General features: G+C 38.9%; 1 protein-coding gene across 1 annotated transcript; it reads right to left on the reverse strand.

Annotated features, from left to right (window-relative positions):
* LOC149008181 (DDT domain-containing protein PTM-like) lies at positions 1–15065 on the reverse strand. The gene is made up of 9 exons (XM_089164785.1): positions 13490–15065; positions 12251–12958; positions 10638–11904; positions 4345–4639; positions 4121–4245; positions 3473–3933; positions 3320–3348; positions 2277–2759; positions 1–2189 (listed from the first exon to the last, which is right to left on the reverse strand). Exons 1-9 carry the CDS (start codon positions 14599–14601, stop codon positions 1333–1335), a joined length of 5337 nt encoding a protein of 1778 aa, XP_089020911.1. The 5' UTR covers positions 14602–15065; the 3' UTR covers positions 1–1332.
* Between the last annotated feature and the right edge of the window lie 2231 nt (positions 15066–17296).

The raw sequence follows: 17296 nt of genomic DNA on the forward strand, positions 1-17296 counted from the left end.
AAGATGAAATAGGTGATTTAGAGATTGAGATAAGAGAAGAGCTATGATGATGTCAACTTAGCAAGACACAAACCCAAAGCAGGAAGAAGAAACAAAGGTTGATTGAAATGAAGAGTGAAGAGATCAAAGGTGGATGCTGAGGAGTACAGTAGTGGGGTTCTGGTAAAACAAAGGTTGAGGACAGTGAAGTTATGTACATGACACAGGGCTTCAAGAGAGATGTTATTTTAAGTTTTTCCTACCAAAAAAAAAGAAAGAATATATTTTTGAGCTTCCGAGAGAGATCTTTTTCCATTATCTATTCAAGCATTCAAATGTTCAGTGAAGTGCGTTCAAGAAGTTGTAACAAAGCTAAAGAGAAGATGAGGGCTCCATAGGGAACACCAGAAGATTGCCTCCAAACTGGAACATTGGGTAGCAACATTGGAAGGATCCTCATTAGTACAAAACATCATGAACAGTTATGGGGTCAAGAGAAAAAAGATGAGAGAAAACCAAGAGGTTTGTGTGAAGCTTCAAGAAACTTGAAGAAGGCAATATTGGTCTCAAGTAACCATCTTAGGTATATCCATATGCAAGAAACTTGAAGAAGGCAATATTACTTTTGCCTAACCACATTTACTAATTAATCTTTTGCAACCTCTCATGGTAACCAAAACGACAAAAAAACATAGCCAGGAGACTGCAACAACAGAGAGAACCCCAGCAGTGTACAGATGAAGCTTCATGCATTGACTTTAAGAGTAAATGTAGGGATAGCAGAGACATGCGCGGACCAACCCTGCTCTCAAAAAGAAAAAAGAATAAATAAAAACAAACCTGAACATTTTACTGAATTTACATGCAACTAAAATGGATAAGCACCCCAAAAAAATACTTGCTTATCCTTCACTATTCGAGCCAAGGATCCTATTTTCTAAAAGGTACTTGATAAGACTGCTTCTGTAACAACTTTACTATGACTTCCTCAAGACTAGGATCCATATCAAATTGACCTAACCAAGCAATATAATCAAGCACACCCACTTTCCGAAGAACAGAACCACTCATCTGTCCGAAAGGAGAATATCCTCAGAAGACAGTATTTGTCATATCCCGATTGGGGATCTGGAGTCTCCCCTCCCAGTTATTCAAAGGGACCTCAGAAGGCTTCTTTCAAAAACCATATCTGCAAGTATTTTCATGTCCCTAGGAAGTACTGCCCAAGCACAAGAACCCAACTTCATCCAGCATAAGAATATTTAGCTTGTTTCCCACTGTCAAATGTCAAATCCTCATAAATGGGTGTACTGGTCAAAAGGCCAAAACTGCATAAGCACACGGGTGTCCAGATCAGCGCCACTCCCTACAGTTGCCACACTTCCACTTACCACCAACAGAAGGATGTTCAACCCATGGAGAACAATGCTTATGTATCCGGATTTCACAATTCTCACAGAAAAGATCGACTGCAGGATTAGAGTTATGACACTGCTGACAAGGCACCATGTTGACAACAGGCTCTACAGGTGCCATATCTTGACAATTGTCCGCACCGTCTGTTGTATACGGTTCCTGCTCACTGTAGGATGTGGCTGCTCCATAAATGTCCAGCGATGGATCAGAACATCCAGGCTGATTTTCCTCAGATGCCAGCAATTCAGTGAAAGAGAAATACGTCTGGGGCTCATAATCCATCTGATCATAGTCCAGATTTTCATAGTCGAACATCTCATCTTTAGTGTCACCAACAGGAAGCTCTGATTTTCCTTGGGAAGATGATCCTTTATCTGTCTCATTCAAATCTATGTTTGCCTCATGAGTATCAGATTCCACCTGAGATAGATTTGAAGAGGAATCCAAGATTGTTTCATGCTTTACTTGTCTTCTCACAGGAAGTTTCTGCACCCCAACAGTATTCCACTCACAAGCAACTTCTGAAGTGGACTCTGAGATTGGCACAACTCTTTCAAGAGAAAAGTTAAGGGAATCATCCTCTTCCCATCCTTGAGATTGTTCACCGTATATTCCGTAGGGAGATTTTGTTGCCAAATTGCCTGGCTTAGGAGCCCCTAAGCATGCTTTACGGCTATCGGAGTTCATGTAAGGGCATCGTGGTGAGCTTTTCTTCCGGCACCTGTTGCACCTAAAACCCACGACATCAAATATTTCGGATTCTTTGAGTTGCACAGCATCCGCATGATACCAGTCTGGAGGAAATACCACGGAATGAGTAATTAAAAGAAAGAAATAGCAAAATGTAAACAAACAAGAATTCGATATCTGAGCAAGCTTACTTCCGCATTGTTCACAGCAGATATACATCAGATCAAAGTTGTAATCATTGAAGCATAAGGAACAAATGGGTTGCAGTGATGGCTTCATATCTGCACTTCCTCTGAAGAGAATGTTGTTGGCCCTGAAAGTAGCACCAGTTTCATTACTATTCTTTTTCTTCTTTATAAGACCATATGAAGGAACAGCCCCACGTCGACTTTTGCTTGCTGAGTTAGCATCTATAGCAGATGGCTTCTTGTTTCCGGTCATCTTCTCCGCCTTTACAATGGTTGGTAACAACTTATCATAACCATTTTGTTGAGTGCCTTTAATCATTGGTATCTGATGGTCTAGTTGAAGAACTTTACTGACCATGGACTTCTTGCTTTTCTCATTTGAAGCAAGAACCTTGGCCTGGTAACACTGATTACAGAGGATCAGAAACTCCACCTCGTCTTTCATGTTAGCTGTTGTCTGTATGATGCAATCCTTGTGGCAATAACCTGCCATGAATGCAACAGCAAATAAGCCAAGGGGTTTTAAGATAATCATCATTAACTGAGAAAATCCATACATATGCCTACGTAGTAACCCCACAAAATCTCAGACAAAGAAACATAACCATCCACGACCACGGATTTGTCCCAAAAGATCAAAGAAACTATGGAGATTTATAAAGATTCTTGGAAGATAAATGAGAGCAACCAATGAAACTAAATTTTGACATACAAAAGTTTGTCTGAATTCATCCAATACTAGTGTGACTTGACAAACAGTATAATGGATTCTCATCACGATGTATATATAACACATTTTAATCCTCGTTAAAACGCTCTGATAAATTAATGTGGTAATTAATGAACAGCTTGAGCTTTTAAGATAAACCGTTGTAACATGATATCAAAGCTAAGAGATTTCTGACAAGTACAAGGTGTATGTATTCTGTGTTAGTATAAATTGTTGTGGCCCTCACTGATCAGGTTGGGTTCTTGAAATAAGCGGTTTTAATAATCCTGTTATATATTATAAAGAGAAATATGAGGGATAGAGGTCTGAGAATTACCTTGACATGTACCACACTTCAGCCCATACCTGAAAATGAAAATAATTAGTAGATAAAAATGTAATAACATGAGCTGAAAGTAATTTAACAAAAAAGGTTTAACACAAAAACAGGGAATCTTTAGACACACGAAGATAAAGAAAAAACAAGTACCTGAACAGAACACTCTTGTGACAAGAGACACAAGAGCTTTTGTCCAAATTGTCCCTCTTAAGCATAAGATAGTTGAATATATCCCTCCGCAATGCTTTCATCTGTCTTCGCTGTAACTTGGACACCATGTGAGAATCCTTATTATTCACAAGAGCCTCACCTACTTTCTCTTCATATTTTTTAATTAGGTATACAGGAATGTGAAATTCAGAAAACCAAAACTTTCTTTGCTCATCTTGGCTCAGTTCAGTTTCTACAATATTCTTCATCACACGGGATGGGAGATGCTTCTGAATAGGAAAACATAATCCATACATAATCTTGCTTTCATGCGCTTTCTTGTCACAGACAAGTGCATTCCGGAAAGCAGAAGCTTCAGTTTCTGACCCTTTGGAATCTTGCAAGCTTTGGTCAGGACAAACAAGATCACTCCATCTTACATGCAGGTCAAGGTACCTCACCTGAGCAAAAGGTAATTTGAATAAACCAGTAGATTGTCATGCTTATTATAAGACGCAAGAAATCAATATTCAATAGAAAAATTATTCAGTTCAAATCACTCTAAGGAATAGCTTTTTTAAGGACATCAACATTGTAATTATAACCTAAGTCTTTAATTAGGATAGAGTTTAGACAGAAGTGAGGCACCTGAAGTGCAAGTTGTGACACATTCTGAGTCATTTCCACTGCTGCCCTCCAAGCAAACTGCCGGCTCCTTCTAGGAATCTCAGAACCTTCAGTGTAATAAATACCAGAAATCTTCCTAGAACCACCTGGTGTGATGCAGTTGTGTAAATCTATTTTCTTCATTAATCTAAGAATTTTAAAAATGGTACAGAAAATCTATGATAACAACTCCAATATGAATTTACCTTGACGAGCTGCTTTTTTAGTTATTGAACGTGGCAAAATCCCTCTCTGAAATACCATCTTGAAAAGCTTCCCTCCCCTCCACCAGCTTACATCCGAGGTGCTCTCTTGGCAAGGATCAACTGTAACTACAGATGTTGCAGATTGTTTCCTGCTCCGCCTCCCACCAACCCCACGCTTCTGAGTTGATCCAGCAAAGCACATGGTTCTTGGGGCCACAAAAGACCCAGCTGACCAATCATCGACCAGCTTGAACCAGTCACCAGAAAAAGCAACTACACGAATGTTTTCTTCAAGCTGCAAACAAGGATAGTATCATGTCACCTATAGAAAGATGGAATGTAATCCTCTTGATAATTTGGAACTGCATGTGCATCCTCTAGATAATTCGGAACTGCATAAATACCAAATGCCCATGCTGACAGTATAACGTTCAAATAAAGCAGATTTCACAATACATCATAACAACTAGCAACTAAGTAAGACATTTAGATTAGACCGAAGGTAGATAAGAATGGTATGCCATGCTCTACCAGCAACTTTCTTATTACAAGGATGACCATTTTGGCCAAATAACACTCTCTTGGGTTAAAGTTCCAACTTCACCAAAAAAAAAAAGGTTAAAGTTCCAATATGACTTCTAACATGAATAGTAATCATAGTTCATTGTTAATCTTCGTTTAACTTTGAAAGCTCTGTCAGCCATGGTGACTAAATATAGACGTAACTGCTAACTCGAACCCAAGATTCGACGGATAAGAAATTTTGTTTGAGCATTATGCTGGTGCTTCTCCAAACCCCCCCCCCCCAAAAAAAAAAAAGAAGGGGAAAACAACAGACAAGGAAGATAAAATAATAATAATAATACTAATAAATAAATAAAAAGTCAAAGGCGAAGGGGGGAAATTCTCCCTTTTTCCATCAAAGTCCCTCGCTCCCTCTCATTCGATTCTATTGAATCTTCATCCTTGTTTGCTGGAAGCTCTTGCAAGTTCAAGGGCATTCTACATTAAGTAAGCTGCTGCCAAGGTTTTGCGGTAACAGTTATAACTTTACAACCTCTCCATCCCCCTACTTTTCCTCCATTATAGCCCCAATGTAGCTATTTTTCAGTATTCTTGATTTTGTAAGGCCAGAAATCCCCACAGAACAATTCCACTATTAATACAGCCCCAATCAATTTGGACATCCTTTGACATTTGACCCAAGTTGGTTCAATTCTGAACAGCCACAACCCTAAAACCCCATCTTAGTTCCTTCCTGGGAAACTCCAAATTGCACCAAAAGCAAAGCTGTAGCAGTTTGCTTCCATGTTTAACAACTGATTCAGATCCAGCACCAAAGACGACCTTTCCCCCCCCCCCCCACAAAAGAACCTAGGGTTGATAGGTCCATGGGTTTGGGGCTAGGGCTTTCCTTGGTTGGGTTCCCCAGTAATAGACAAACTTTATGGACCTAAAACATGGATACATGAGTTGAGTACTAATATCCCAACACCTAGGTAGTTTTCAGCCTAATCCTAATAGTTGTTTTAGTGTTCCAAGAAAGAGAGGGGGGGGGGGGGGAGGTAGGGTGTTAATTATGATTAAATAGGGGTTAATTCAACTTCATCTAAGACTTGCTTTCCTTTCACCCAAGAGAACCCTTTGTGTTTTTATTTTCAGTTTTAAAGTCCCAGAGGACTTTTGTACGGCTGTACACAGCCTCTACTAATTTAAATCCCCCCCCCCCCAAGAAAAAGAAAAAAAAAGAATTGGAAGAACAGAGGGCATACTTTCAGAAATCACAGCTGTTTGAAGCTATTTTTGTGGAGCATTTCTAGGAGGGATTGCTAGGCCTCTTCTACTGCTGGGCAGCAAACTGCTTGCACATCTAGCCAGGCAAGCCTCACATGAGAAGGCTCAGGCAGGCAACAACCATTCTCAGGTCAAGGACCATTTCTTCACCTCATTTTCTCTTTATTTTCAGCCGAGAGCCTACACATCATTACCCTAAAGCCAGTTAACCATCTTAGTCTTCAACAACTTAGAGCAGCCACCATTTTGGGATCGAATTCCCTTGTATTTGGTTCTAGTTCTATTATGATCCTACAGCATTTGGCCCTTAGTTGAATCCTCAATGAAATGCTATGTTTATAACCTTCTCCACCCTAGGAAAACTTGACCGAAAGCCCTGCCCCAATTTTTACCATAAACCATAGATTCCCCCAAGCTTTCTTTTTCAGAACCCAGAAACCAAAAACTAAATTGCTGTTTCAAATTCAGTAATGTCCTCCCATCTACCAAACCTTCACTGAGAAAACTTTCCATCATCAACGTAGCCTGATCCAACCATCAAGGGTGAATGGAGGGGCCTCAATGTTGCCGCAAGGGTGGGGAAGGGTTTCTTCGATTGCAAGAATGGGACAGCAAGGTTCTTGGAGATTCTTGGGGGTTTTCTTGATGTTTCTTGGTCTCAAACAGAAAGTAATAGGAGCCGCAGGATATAGGGAGAAGAGGAGAAAGTTGAGAGATTAGGGCTGAGGTTGGGGAGGGGTTCAACTTGTTTACAGAATCTGGAAGAGCAAGGTTGCCGGAATTCTTGCTGGAATCGCGGGACAGAACGTGGCTGAAAATAAGAGGGCTTGACAACCGCAAGGTCCCCTCAAAAGGACCCTGCCGAACCTTCTTGGCTACAATTCTTCAACTAATTTTGTTAATCCAGATTCAAGCCAATACAAAGAAAGAATAGGCCTATTTAGAGCCTACTAAAAGACTCTAATCGTAATTGGGTTTCCTTTACAGATTAGGAACCCCTTACAAATGATCTCAACCGTCCAAATAAACATTTAAAGATCCAATGAAATCTCCTTGAAAACAGATCCCCCTAAGACTCACATAGTAAAGGAACTCTTCTTGGAAAATAAAACCTAATTATCCAAAAGGAAGCTTAATTTAAAATAGATTCTAAATGGGACTCTATAATTTTGACCAAGTATTTTTCCCTCAAAAATTCAATAACTAATCCTAGAAGACTCCAATCCAAAAACTAAAGATAGATCCATGACCCTTGGATCTAGGGAGTTCTAACCAGACCCTTCATTAGCCCCAGAAGGGCTGGATAAGATGACCAAAATATCCCTAGGGCATCCGACCAGCTTTGGATTGAGCCTTTTGGGTCTAGGTTTGGGCCCAATTATGGGGGGTCAACCCCGTTCACATCAGGTCAGATAGATGAATTCTTGCCTTCCAATCAGCTCTATTTCAGGCCATAATATACAAGGCCTAAGCTATGCATATTCATTCTCCCCACTTCTCTTAAGATTATCTTACTTTTGTCCCTAGTTCTTCTATTAATCTGGATTATATCCCTTCTTTGTACAAGGGCATTTACAAGCATCTGCTTAATGTGACTGTGCCCCCCTCAAAAAACTTCCTTGTAGCTTATCACTTATCAGAACTACTCCTAGACCAGCTCTAACATGATCATTCCTTACCTTATCCTTCTTAATTTTGTTACTCATCCATCTCAATATCGTCATTTTTGTTACACTGGGTTTATCTATATGATGTTTTTTAACAGCCCAACACTCTACACCATACATCTAAGCTAGTCAAACGAAAGTCCCATAGAATTATTCTTTGAGCTATAAAGGAATACGTCGATCACACAAGAACCCAAAGATACCTCTCCACTTCATCCACCAAATTTTAATTCTTTGGGAAACATCTTCCTCTATATCACCTTTTTATTTATGATTGAACTAAGGTACCCAAAACAATTGCTTTGAGGAATCTCTTTATCATCAAGTTTTACCACTTCATCATCCGCCCCGATCATGACCAATGTTACAAACTAGATATTGTCTTCATTCTACTTACTTTAAAACCTTTTGATTCCAAAGTTGATCTCCATGATTCTAACTTAGCATTAATCCCTACTTGTGTCTCATTTATCAACACCAAAAAGCATACACCAAGGAACCTCACCTTGAGTGTCTTTGGTTAATTCATCCATTATAAGTGCAGATAAAAATGGGCTTAAAGATGATCCATGATGTAGCCCAACTGTAATTGGGAATTCACTACATTGTCCCCCCACCATTCTTACACCCATCACGGAACCATCATAGATATCCTTAACTATGCCCACATGTTTACTTGCAGCATTTCTTTTCTCTAGTGCTTGCCGAATTAATGCTCTAAGCACTCTATCCTAAGCTTTTCCTAGCTCAATAAAGACCAAGTACACGGAAAAAAATGCTGGTGTGGGCATTCTATCATAGTATTTATGTTTTACAGTATTTCACATTGTTGTGTATTTCTTTCATCATTGAATTATATTTTTAATAAAATGAACTCCATTGATGACACAGTATAAACATGATCCTACTATGATATGACCTTAAAGAATCCCTTGACTGGAAGAGTGAAAGGCCTATCAATATCACACTCAAGAAATGATTCAGATCTGTCGTGCTTGGAAAGTAGGCAAGACAATGAAAGAAGGCAGACACCCCACTCAAGAAATGACTCAAAACGATCAAAGGTTCGGCAAGAAACAGGAGAAGCACTAAGAGGGTAAACTTCAAATCTGTTGAGCATCAAAGTTTGGCAAGAAATAGGAGTGACATTGATGCAATAAAATGTAAAGATGAATAAGAGTCTTCATTGAAGTTTCTTTCTTCATTAGATTTGAATGTCATGCATGACAGCTATGTAAGATCAAAGATAAGAATTATAGAGCAGGTTGACTCATTCATAAATCAAGCATGATTTTAGAATGATTGCTCATGTATGCATATTTGAGATATTGATAGTCATGTGTGATACCTATGTAGGACCAAAATAAGAATTATAGACCAGATTGACTCATTCATAAATCAAGCATAATCTTAATATGATTGCTCATGTATGCAAATCTGATTTATTGATATGATGTGATTCTTCTCACTGGGCTAGATAAGCTCACTTACTGTTTGATTCTCCACCAGGACACCATGTCCAGTGCCGCTGCACTGCATGTATCTTCGGAAAGACCAGCAAATAATGATGATGCTGATCTATTGGAGACCTTGACTATTGTCTTTTAAGTTTTAAGTGATACAATATGACACAGATGTTGAAGGTAGATAGAAGAACTACAATTAAAATGTTAAAAATATCTTTTTGTATAAATGTATGAGTCAAGAAGTAACTATGACCATACATTGACTGGGATAGGAATGTTATGATGTTGATATGACAATGCGACCACTGTAATTACTTGATAGTTTGATCCTACAGAAGTTAGGGCCACCAATCTACTATCAATTAACGATCTTGTAGTCTTCAGCTGTAGTATTTATGATTATGCATTCTACGCCCATTGAAGATTGCATGTCATGGATGTCAGCCATTATCACATGGCAACCCGTGAGGACAGCTCCCGTATCTTCTTTCCAGAGTTGGGGAGCGCTACAAGGATACTCCATCCGTTCGTAACTCTATTCTCTATTTCCTATCACTGTCCGCAACAAGTTCATACCCAGTTTTTTTTTTGTAACGACCAAATCAGCATTAAACATAGTCCAAGAATATCTCGCCTGGTGTCAGGTTCTTTGCAATCCAGCTTTACATTGCATGGAAAGAAGTTACAACAACAAACTCAGCCATATCCCAACCAAATGGGGTTGAGTACAATATCCAGATAAAATGGCACAAGACACACAAAGGGGAAAAGAGAAGAGAAAAGAAAAATGAAAGATGAATGTATGAGAAAGAAGCAAAGCCCAGCACATCAAGAGAATCTCAACTAAATGGGGAACAAAAATGAGAGTGCAGAAAGAAATTGAAAAGAAAATAATCAGAAAAGAAATAGCTATTTTCCTCAAAACATGTGCATGAACTCTAGCAAAAATCAAAAAAAGGGGGCAGGATTGTGCAAAAAGAAGTTCCAGACATTGAAATATTTCTTTGCCCCAACACAAGACCATGAAAACTGAAAAGCACTAAGCGTATTTTAGAATATAGACAGGATTGGTAGTAATTCTAAGTTTGAAGGCTCCCCTTCCTTCACACCTTTTCTTGGCTACGATCACAAACATACATCTATATATATAGTATATATATGACTAGGATGCTTACACAAAAGAACCTTAATTTTGAAATGATCCTGAAAAACAAATGATGTGCAATTTGAACAGATGGTCACTGGTGCTTGATAGTTGTGACAAAGACATCATAAACACAAAGAAACAAACTGAACTAGAACATTATAAATAAAATAGTGAAGAAAAAAAGGAAACAGGTGAGAGGAGATAGAAAGCTAGACTTACTTCAAGCAAGACAGACTTCAACACAGTGCAGGTAGTAGCTTGTTCAACTTGTTTACGCCATTGTCCTCTATAACTTGAATTCAGGAAAGGTCCAACTGTAAGACCACATAAACTCTCTTCCATATACAACATGTATGCTGCAATAGCAGTAAGATTTCCTTCTTCACTCTTAATTAGACGAAAGCCACCAGAAATCCTCACAGCTGCTGCTTTCAATGCATTTGAAGCAGCTAAATTTAGAAGACATCGACCCTTGCTTGTATTAGCAGCCTTGCATGCGTAGCACCAACCACATCTTTCCCTTGGAACTTCCATCATCTTCTTTTCAGAGTTTGGCCAGAAAAAATGAAAGACAGCAGAAGAGAATGCTTTATTTTGAAGTGAGATATTCACAGAAGCAAGTTTTTTTGTATTAGATGAAGTACGAGACTCAGATACTCCCATTTCTGCAGATGAAAGAACAGCCAAGTTAGCAGCAGCAGATGCTGCAACATCACCAAGAACATACTGGTTGACATAATTCTGAGGTTTGAAGTTTGATCCCATGTATGAGCAAGCATAAATCATGTCTATTGTGCTTTCAGAAACCATGCTCAAAGGACCACTAGTTGCAAGCAATTCTACACCATTTCCATTTTCCTTCTTAGGGCGATGCCCATCACCTGAGGTACAAGTAGCAGTTTCTATTGCACCTGCTATGTTTTTGTTGTTTATGTCAGAGGGGTTGGATAGCAGGCTAACAGACCCAGAAGACATGGTAGATTCTGACCAAAGCTGCTCATGAAATTTTTTATTTTCATGTTGACCAACCAGTTGAGTTGTAGTATGAACATCTTTCTTGAGGCTGTGAGAATCAACTTGGCTCACTGTAACAAAGGAGGTACAATTAACCCCAGTTTCTTGACAACCATTCTCTGGACGGGATAGTGTTGCATTGTCCATGTTATTTTCAGTTAAACTGCTAACACAATTCTCACAATCATTTGTATACACCAATTTGCAAGTTTTATGGCCAGAAAGGGGAAAGAGTGAAGCTGAAGTCATTGCCTCTTCCTTTTCATCAGCTGGATTGGTAGCAATTTCAGACTTTGCATGAAGAGAATAATTACTACCATGAGGAATTTTCCAATACTTTATAATGCCATTGCATATCACTGCATACATGTTATTATGCTCTACAGAAGAACGAAGTGCTTGCAGCACTTTCGGAATGTCAATCTGACTGTAGTATCTGGAACAAGTACCTGCATTCATCGAGGCATTGAGCCTGCAAAGATTCATTTCAAGATATCAAAAACAGGCAGCACAAACTCCTCATTTCAAAATATAAAAAATAGGGACTGCAAAAAGTAGAAGAAATTGTTTAAAAAATAAACATGCTAAGGCAAGCAGTAGATCAAAGTGAACACATTCACATCAACTGTCCAAAGCACAACACAGTAGTAACGATGTCTAAGCAATCCAAAGAACTACAGGGAGCCTGCAGGCAAGTCGACAGCAACAAGGCTCCTTGGGGATTGGTTTACAAAAGAGAAAAGACCAACTCCATGACAAGGCAAAGTAGAGACAAATGAAAACAAGTGCTGAAAGAACATAGAAGCTGAAAAACTTACACTAGTAAGTGGTTACATGAACCCAAAAAGACCTGCTCATATGGGTCAATACCAAAAACTTCTGCTCCTCTAAGGCCTGTTGCTATCTGGAGAGTAGGTGCCATTTTATTGATTGTACATTCATGACAAAACCATGATCCTTCTGGTAGATGCATTTTGCTCATACCAATACATCTTGAATGGTAAGCTGAAGGACACCCATCACAACAAATGAGGGTCCCATCCATGCCACAGAGCTGGCATTCATCACTATTTCCATCCAGTTCGACATCTGCAACATTTGTACCCAGATCAGCAGCTTTAGAACCTAACAAGCCATCAGGCACAGCTGGCTTCAACTCGTGAGGTTCTGAAATAATCTCTATGAGGTCAGAATCTTTACAAGCTGAGGTCTTGGAATATCTAGGATGTACCCTTCTTGGAACATTGTCAGGAGGTGCACTAGCTAGCCCATCAATATTAGTCCCCACCTCAGAGTTTTCCCTCATATCAATCTCCGCTCTTATCTCCGCAGATTCTATGATGTTGTCGCACAAGATTTGCAGGATCACAAGCTTCTTGTCCACAGGCAAGGTATAAAATTCCTTATTTAGTACAGTATCATAAAACCCTTTCCAGTCCCGTCCCTTCGTGTGTCCCATGACCAGAAAATACTCCACTAAATAAACTGGCCATGTCAATGAGTCAAGCAAGCTCCAATCTATTCGCCTGCATATAATGCAAGTATGTTGATTTCATGATATAACCCACGAGGCAAGTAGCTGATCAACATCACAAGGAAAAACCAGCTTTACACAGAGAAAGTGCTTATTCATCACACCACTCATAAAATGGGTGAAAGAGTTGGTATGAAGCTACAACTAAGCATCTCAAAGAGGACAAACAATTGCCACCATTTGCAAAGCATTATTTATGGCATTCATGATCAAGAAAAAAATCAATAAAAATTTTAAGAATTGAGCCTGTTTGTCTCTTTTGAAAAACTAATGCTTAAGTACCCAAAATTATAGATAAAAATAATCTATTACATAATTCAATCAAATTCTTGGCCTAGGAATCATAAAATAGAGAAAAATCAAGGTTTTTGAGCCCTTATCCCCAACCCCCCCAAAAAAAACCAAATAAGGAAGTATATTATAAGGGAAGGGTGAGCCTCCATTTATACCACAATAGTGAGCACCCCAAGGTAAAACTTATATACTTCATATATAGCAATATGATGGATGGGGTATAGAATACCTCAAGCACTTTGAAGCAACCTCGACTCCATCGGAAGATAAATTCTGAAGATGACGCCTTAATGCAGATAGGAGAGCAACATGGATAGCATCCAACAATGTGTTGGGGGTCACACAGTTAAGTGCACCCACAAAATCATCCAGTCCAAAGGGGCTCAGAAATAACTGTATACTAAAAGCACGCAAGAAACTATATACTGACAGCAGATGAGAAACCGATTCCTCAGGCACACCTATATTGCCTGATGATGAAGGCAGCGCAGGGGGTGGAACAGAAGGATATTCAATCTCCATGCTAGAATTGCAAACTTGAAAATGCTCACACGAGTCACTAGAAGAGTCTGCATCTCCATCCAGTTGAACCTCTTCTCCTTTGAAGTCTTTCTCATTATCAGGACCCAACTTACTGTAGGAAGATGTTTCAACCTCATTGAAATCATTTGCAGATTCCCCAACATTCTGATCCAATCTTCTGTTCATTGCACTCGGACCATCAACTGAAATTAACTGATCTGACTTCTCCTTCCTGGTATCAGGATTCCCATCTGAAATCAACTGATCCAATTTCTCCTTCGTCGGGTTAGGATCCCCACCTGAAGTCAACTGATCCAATTTATCCTTCCTGGCATTAGGATCCCCACCTGAAACCAACTGATCCAATTTATCCTTCCTGGCATTAGGATCCCCACCTGAAATCAACTGATCCAATTTATCCTTCCTGGCATTAGGATCCCCACCTGAAACCAACTGATCCAATTTATCCTCCCTGGCATTAGGATCCCCACCTAAAATCAACTGATCCAATTTCACCTTCCTAGCATTAAGATCCTCATCAAAATCACCGTCCCCTAGTAGAATGTCACGAATCTCACCACTATCCAAGTCCTCACAATCCCCATCCTCATAATCAATTCTGTACAGTCCACTGCAATAAGAAACAATTTTGCCAAGGAAAACCCCAATCCCAACAAACTCCTTCTTAACATACCGTCCCACCAGAGCCCTCCCAACTGTCTTTCTAGTCTCCGGTCGACCAACACCCGAGTCCTTTACTCCCTTCTTCCTTCTCTTCTTCGGACGATCCTCCTTAGATCTACTTTCCTCGAACCCCATGCGCCAAAACCCAAATGAAGTTTAAAGAACCAAATTACAACCCACTTCCTCAATAAACTAGGGTTTGAAAACAATTTCTAAACCAGAGACTTGTACAAAAAACGAAACAAAACCCTTGAACAATCTCAAATCCAATCTAGGGTTTCCACAGGCCCTCCGGAACAACAGCAACACCCCGATTAAATCAACATTCAAGTAGAAGATGTATCAAACCTTTAAAATACTGCAAAAAAATCCGCCATTAGAAAGAAGGCTCTGGAAAATGAAGATTTCTTACCTTGTAAATATGATTCACAAACCGCACAGAAACGATGATCTAATGAACTTCGCTGGAGGCGGAAGTGACAGAAAAACCAGAGAAGCGAGAGGTAAGGGAGAATAGAAGATACGAAAAGGTGAGAGAGTAGTGTTCTTCTGCCCTATTTGGGCCGGTCTCAGAGACGCTCTCAACCACCTCCTGTAATCTTTCCACCTCTATTACGGTCGTGTCGTTAGAATCGGCATTGGAACTTCTCTTACGTTTTTAGGTTTTGACTCGGCCGAGTTTAACTGCTTTAACTCCGATTCCAATTTACATCACTATTTCTTTTTCTTTTTGATAAAAATATATATACAATATAATCTTTAATTTAACTGTGCATGTCCATTTTTTTTTTGGAATAAATTGATTTTGAATTTTTTTATCGATTTATCCGAGTTACATCTATGAAAATTGTATCCGAGTCAACTCTCTTTAGCTCAGTGAGTTAACCAGGTATGATTTGAGTCGGTGATTTATTTGAATACGCACGCTTGTTTTAGTGACGGTTAAAATGGAAGAACGCTTAGGTGGGCAGAGTCGCAGAGACACGTTCTTTTGTTGGGACTAACAGTACAATATAATTGGCGGGAACGAGGTAGCTTCTTGCTTGTATCACCCGCCATTTGCTTTCAAGTTTAAAAAAAAACTTGAGAAAAAAAAAAAATTATATATATATATATATATAAATAAATATAGAAATAAAAATAAGAAATAAGTATATTACAAATAATATTTTATTAGATTATTACCCTATATAAATGGACTTAATTTACTAAGGGTCAGGTTTTCTAAGCTGCTGATGTAATGCTTGTAAGCACAAGAAAATGAAAGATGATGTCCAATTTCAACAAAGAATGTGCTTTGTTGAAACTTTGTTGAAAGTGAGTCTTGCCAATTGGCAAATTGATTAACGAAAAAAGGACAAAGTCCTGGGGGACATTTTTCGTATAAGTAGTGAGTTCTGAATTTCAAACAGGCTCGGCATCAAGATCTAGTTGTAGGTTGTTGTTTATATGCAATCATTTTTTGGATGATTTAACCAAACACGGTATATGTTTTTCTTAGATGATATTGTTTTAACAGATAGGGCGGGCAGTTAGAACATTTAATGTGAAGATAGAACTATGGAGCACAAGCTTGGGATTAAGACACTTCAAGTTAAATGAACTAAAAATAAAACATGTGATCGATGTAAAAACTCTAGCCAAACTAAGGGAGGCGATGAAATGGTAAAACTTGAAGAGGGTTACAACAAAGTGATTGCTTTAAATATATTGGATTGATCTTTGATAGAAAGGGTGATATAGAAGTTCATGTTTCTTCATTGAGTTAAACTATAATGAATGAAACGGATAGGTGTCTCGAGAGTGATGTGATAAATACATACTAGGTACACTCGAGGGGGAAATCCATATAATAGTGATAAGATCGGCCATGACTTATGGGTTGGGGTGTTGAGCAATTAAAAAGCATAATGTGGATAGGATGAGGGTGACGAAGTTAAGGATGTCAAAGAAAACACGTGACAATACCAAAAGAGATAGAATACATGCATAATGATTGTCTTGGATATGGAGTTGCACTAATATGGGAAAAGCTTTGTGAGAATCACTTGAAGCAAGATAGTCACGTCAAATGAAGATCATCCGATGCACCAGTAAGGAAGTGTGATCGTGTTCAGTTTCAAGGAATTAGAAGAGGAAGGGAACATCCTTAAATGACTACTGAAGAGTTGCAAGAAAAAATTTGTTTGTACTAGTACTGGATCCTTGAGTAAGACCGCGAATACCGGCACCCCCTTCCATTGTAGACATTTTTAACTAAGATGTGGCTTGGATGTCTTCCTTCACTTATTTTTTTCTATACTTTCTTTGACTTTAAAAATCTTTTGCTCCTATTTACTATCATTGCCAAGACTCCCCTCTTAACTTTTTCTAAAAGTCAGTCTAACACTAGTTAATTCCCAATAAAAGTGTGATCTGCTACACATGCAAGCGTACAATCAAAATGTATGCCAAATGATTGTTTCACAGCGGTTCTTAAAGTTGCCCTTTTGTCCTTTTCTTTTTTTTCTTTGTGTGTGTGTGTGGAGCGGCATTTAGTAATTGAAAGCAAGCCAAAAGAAATACATGTCACTTCCACGAAAAATATTTTTATTTTCAATTGAATTGTCATGTTTTATATCTCTTTCCAACAAGGATTCAAGGTGCCTAAGATGGTGAAGCAACTATATCATTAGAAGCTCAAAGTGCCAAGAAGTAAGCTAATTTTAGTGAGAAGAGTTTGAGATTTGGTGGTCCCTAAAACTGTATTACCTGAGCCCCCTGTTACAAAATTCGAAGCCTCATGATAACCTCTGCATCTTGCTTGTTGAAGGATTGATTTATCGAATCA

The sequence above is a fragment of the Hakea prostrata genome, chromosome 8 (assembly GCF_041222555.1).
Source record: "Hakea prostrata isolate BN-2017 chromosome 8, UWA_Hpros_2, whole genome shotgun sequence".
Lineage (NCBI taxonomy): Eukaryota > Viridiplantae > Streptophyta > Magnoliopsida > Proteales > Proteaceae > Hakea > Hakea prostrata.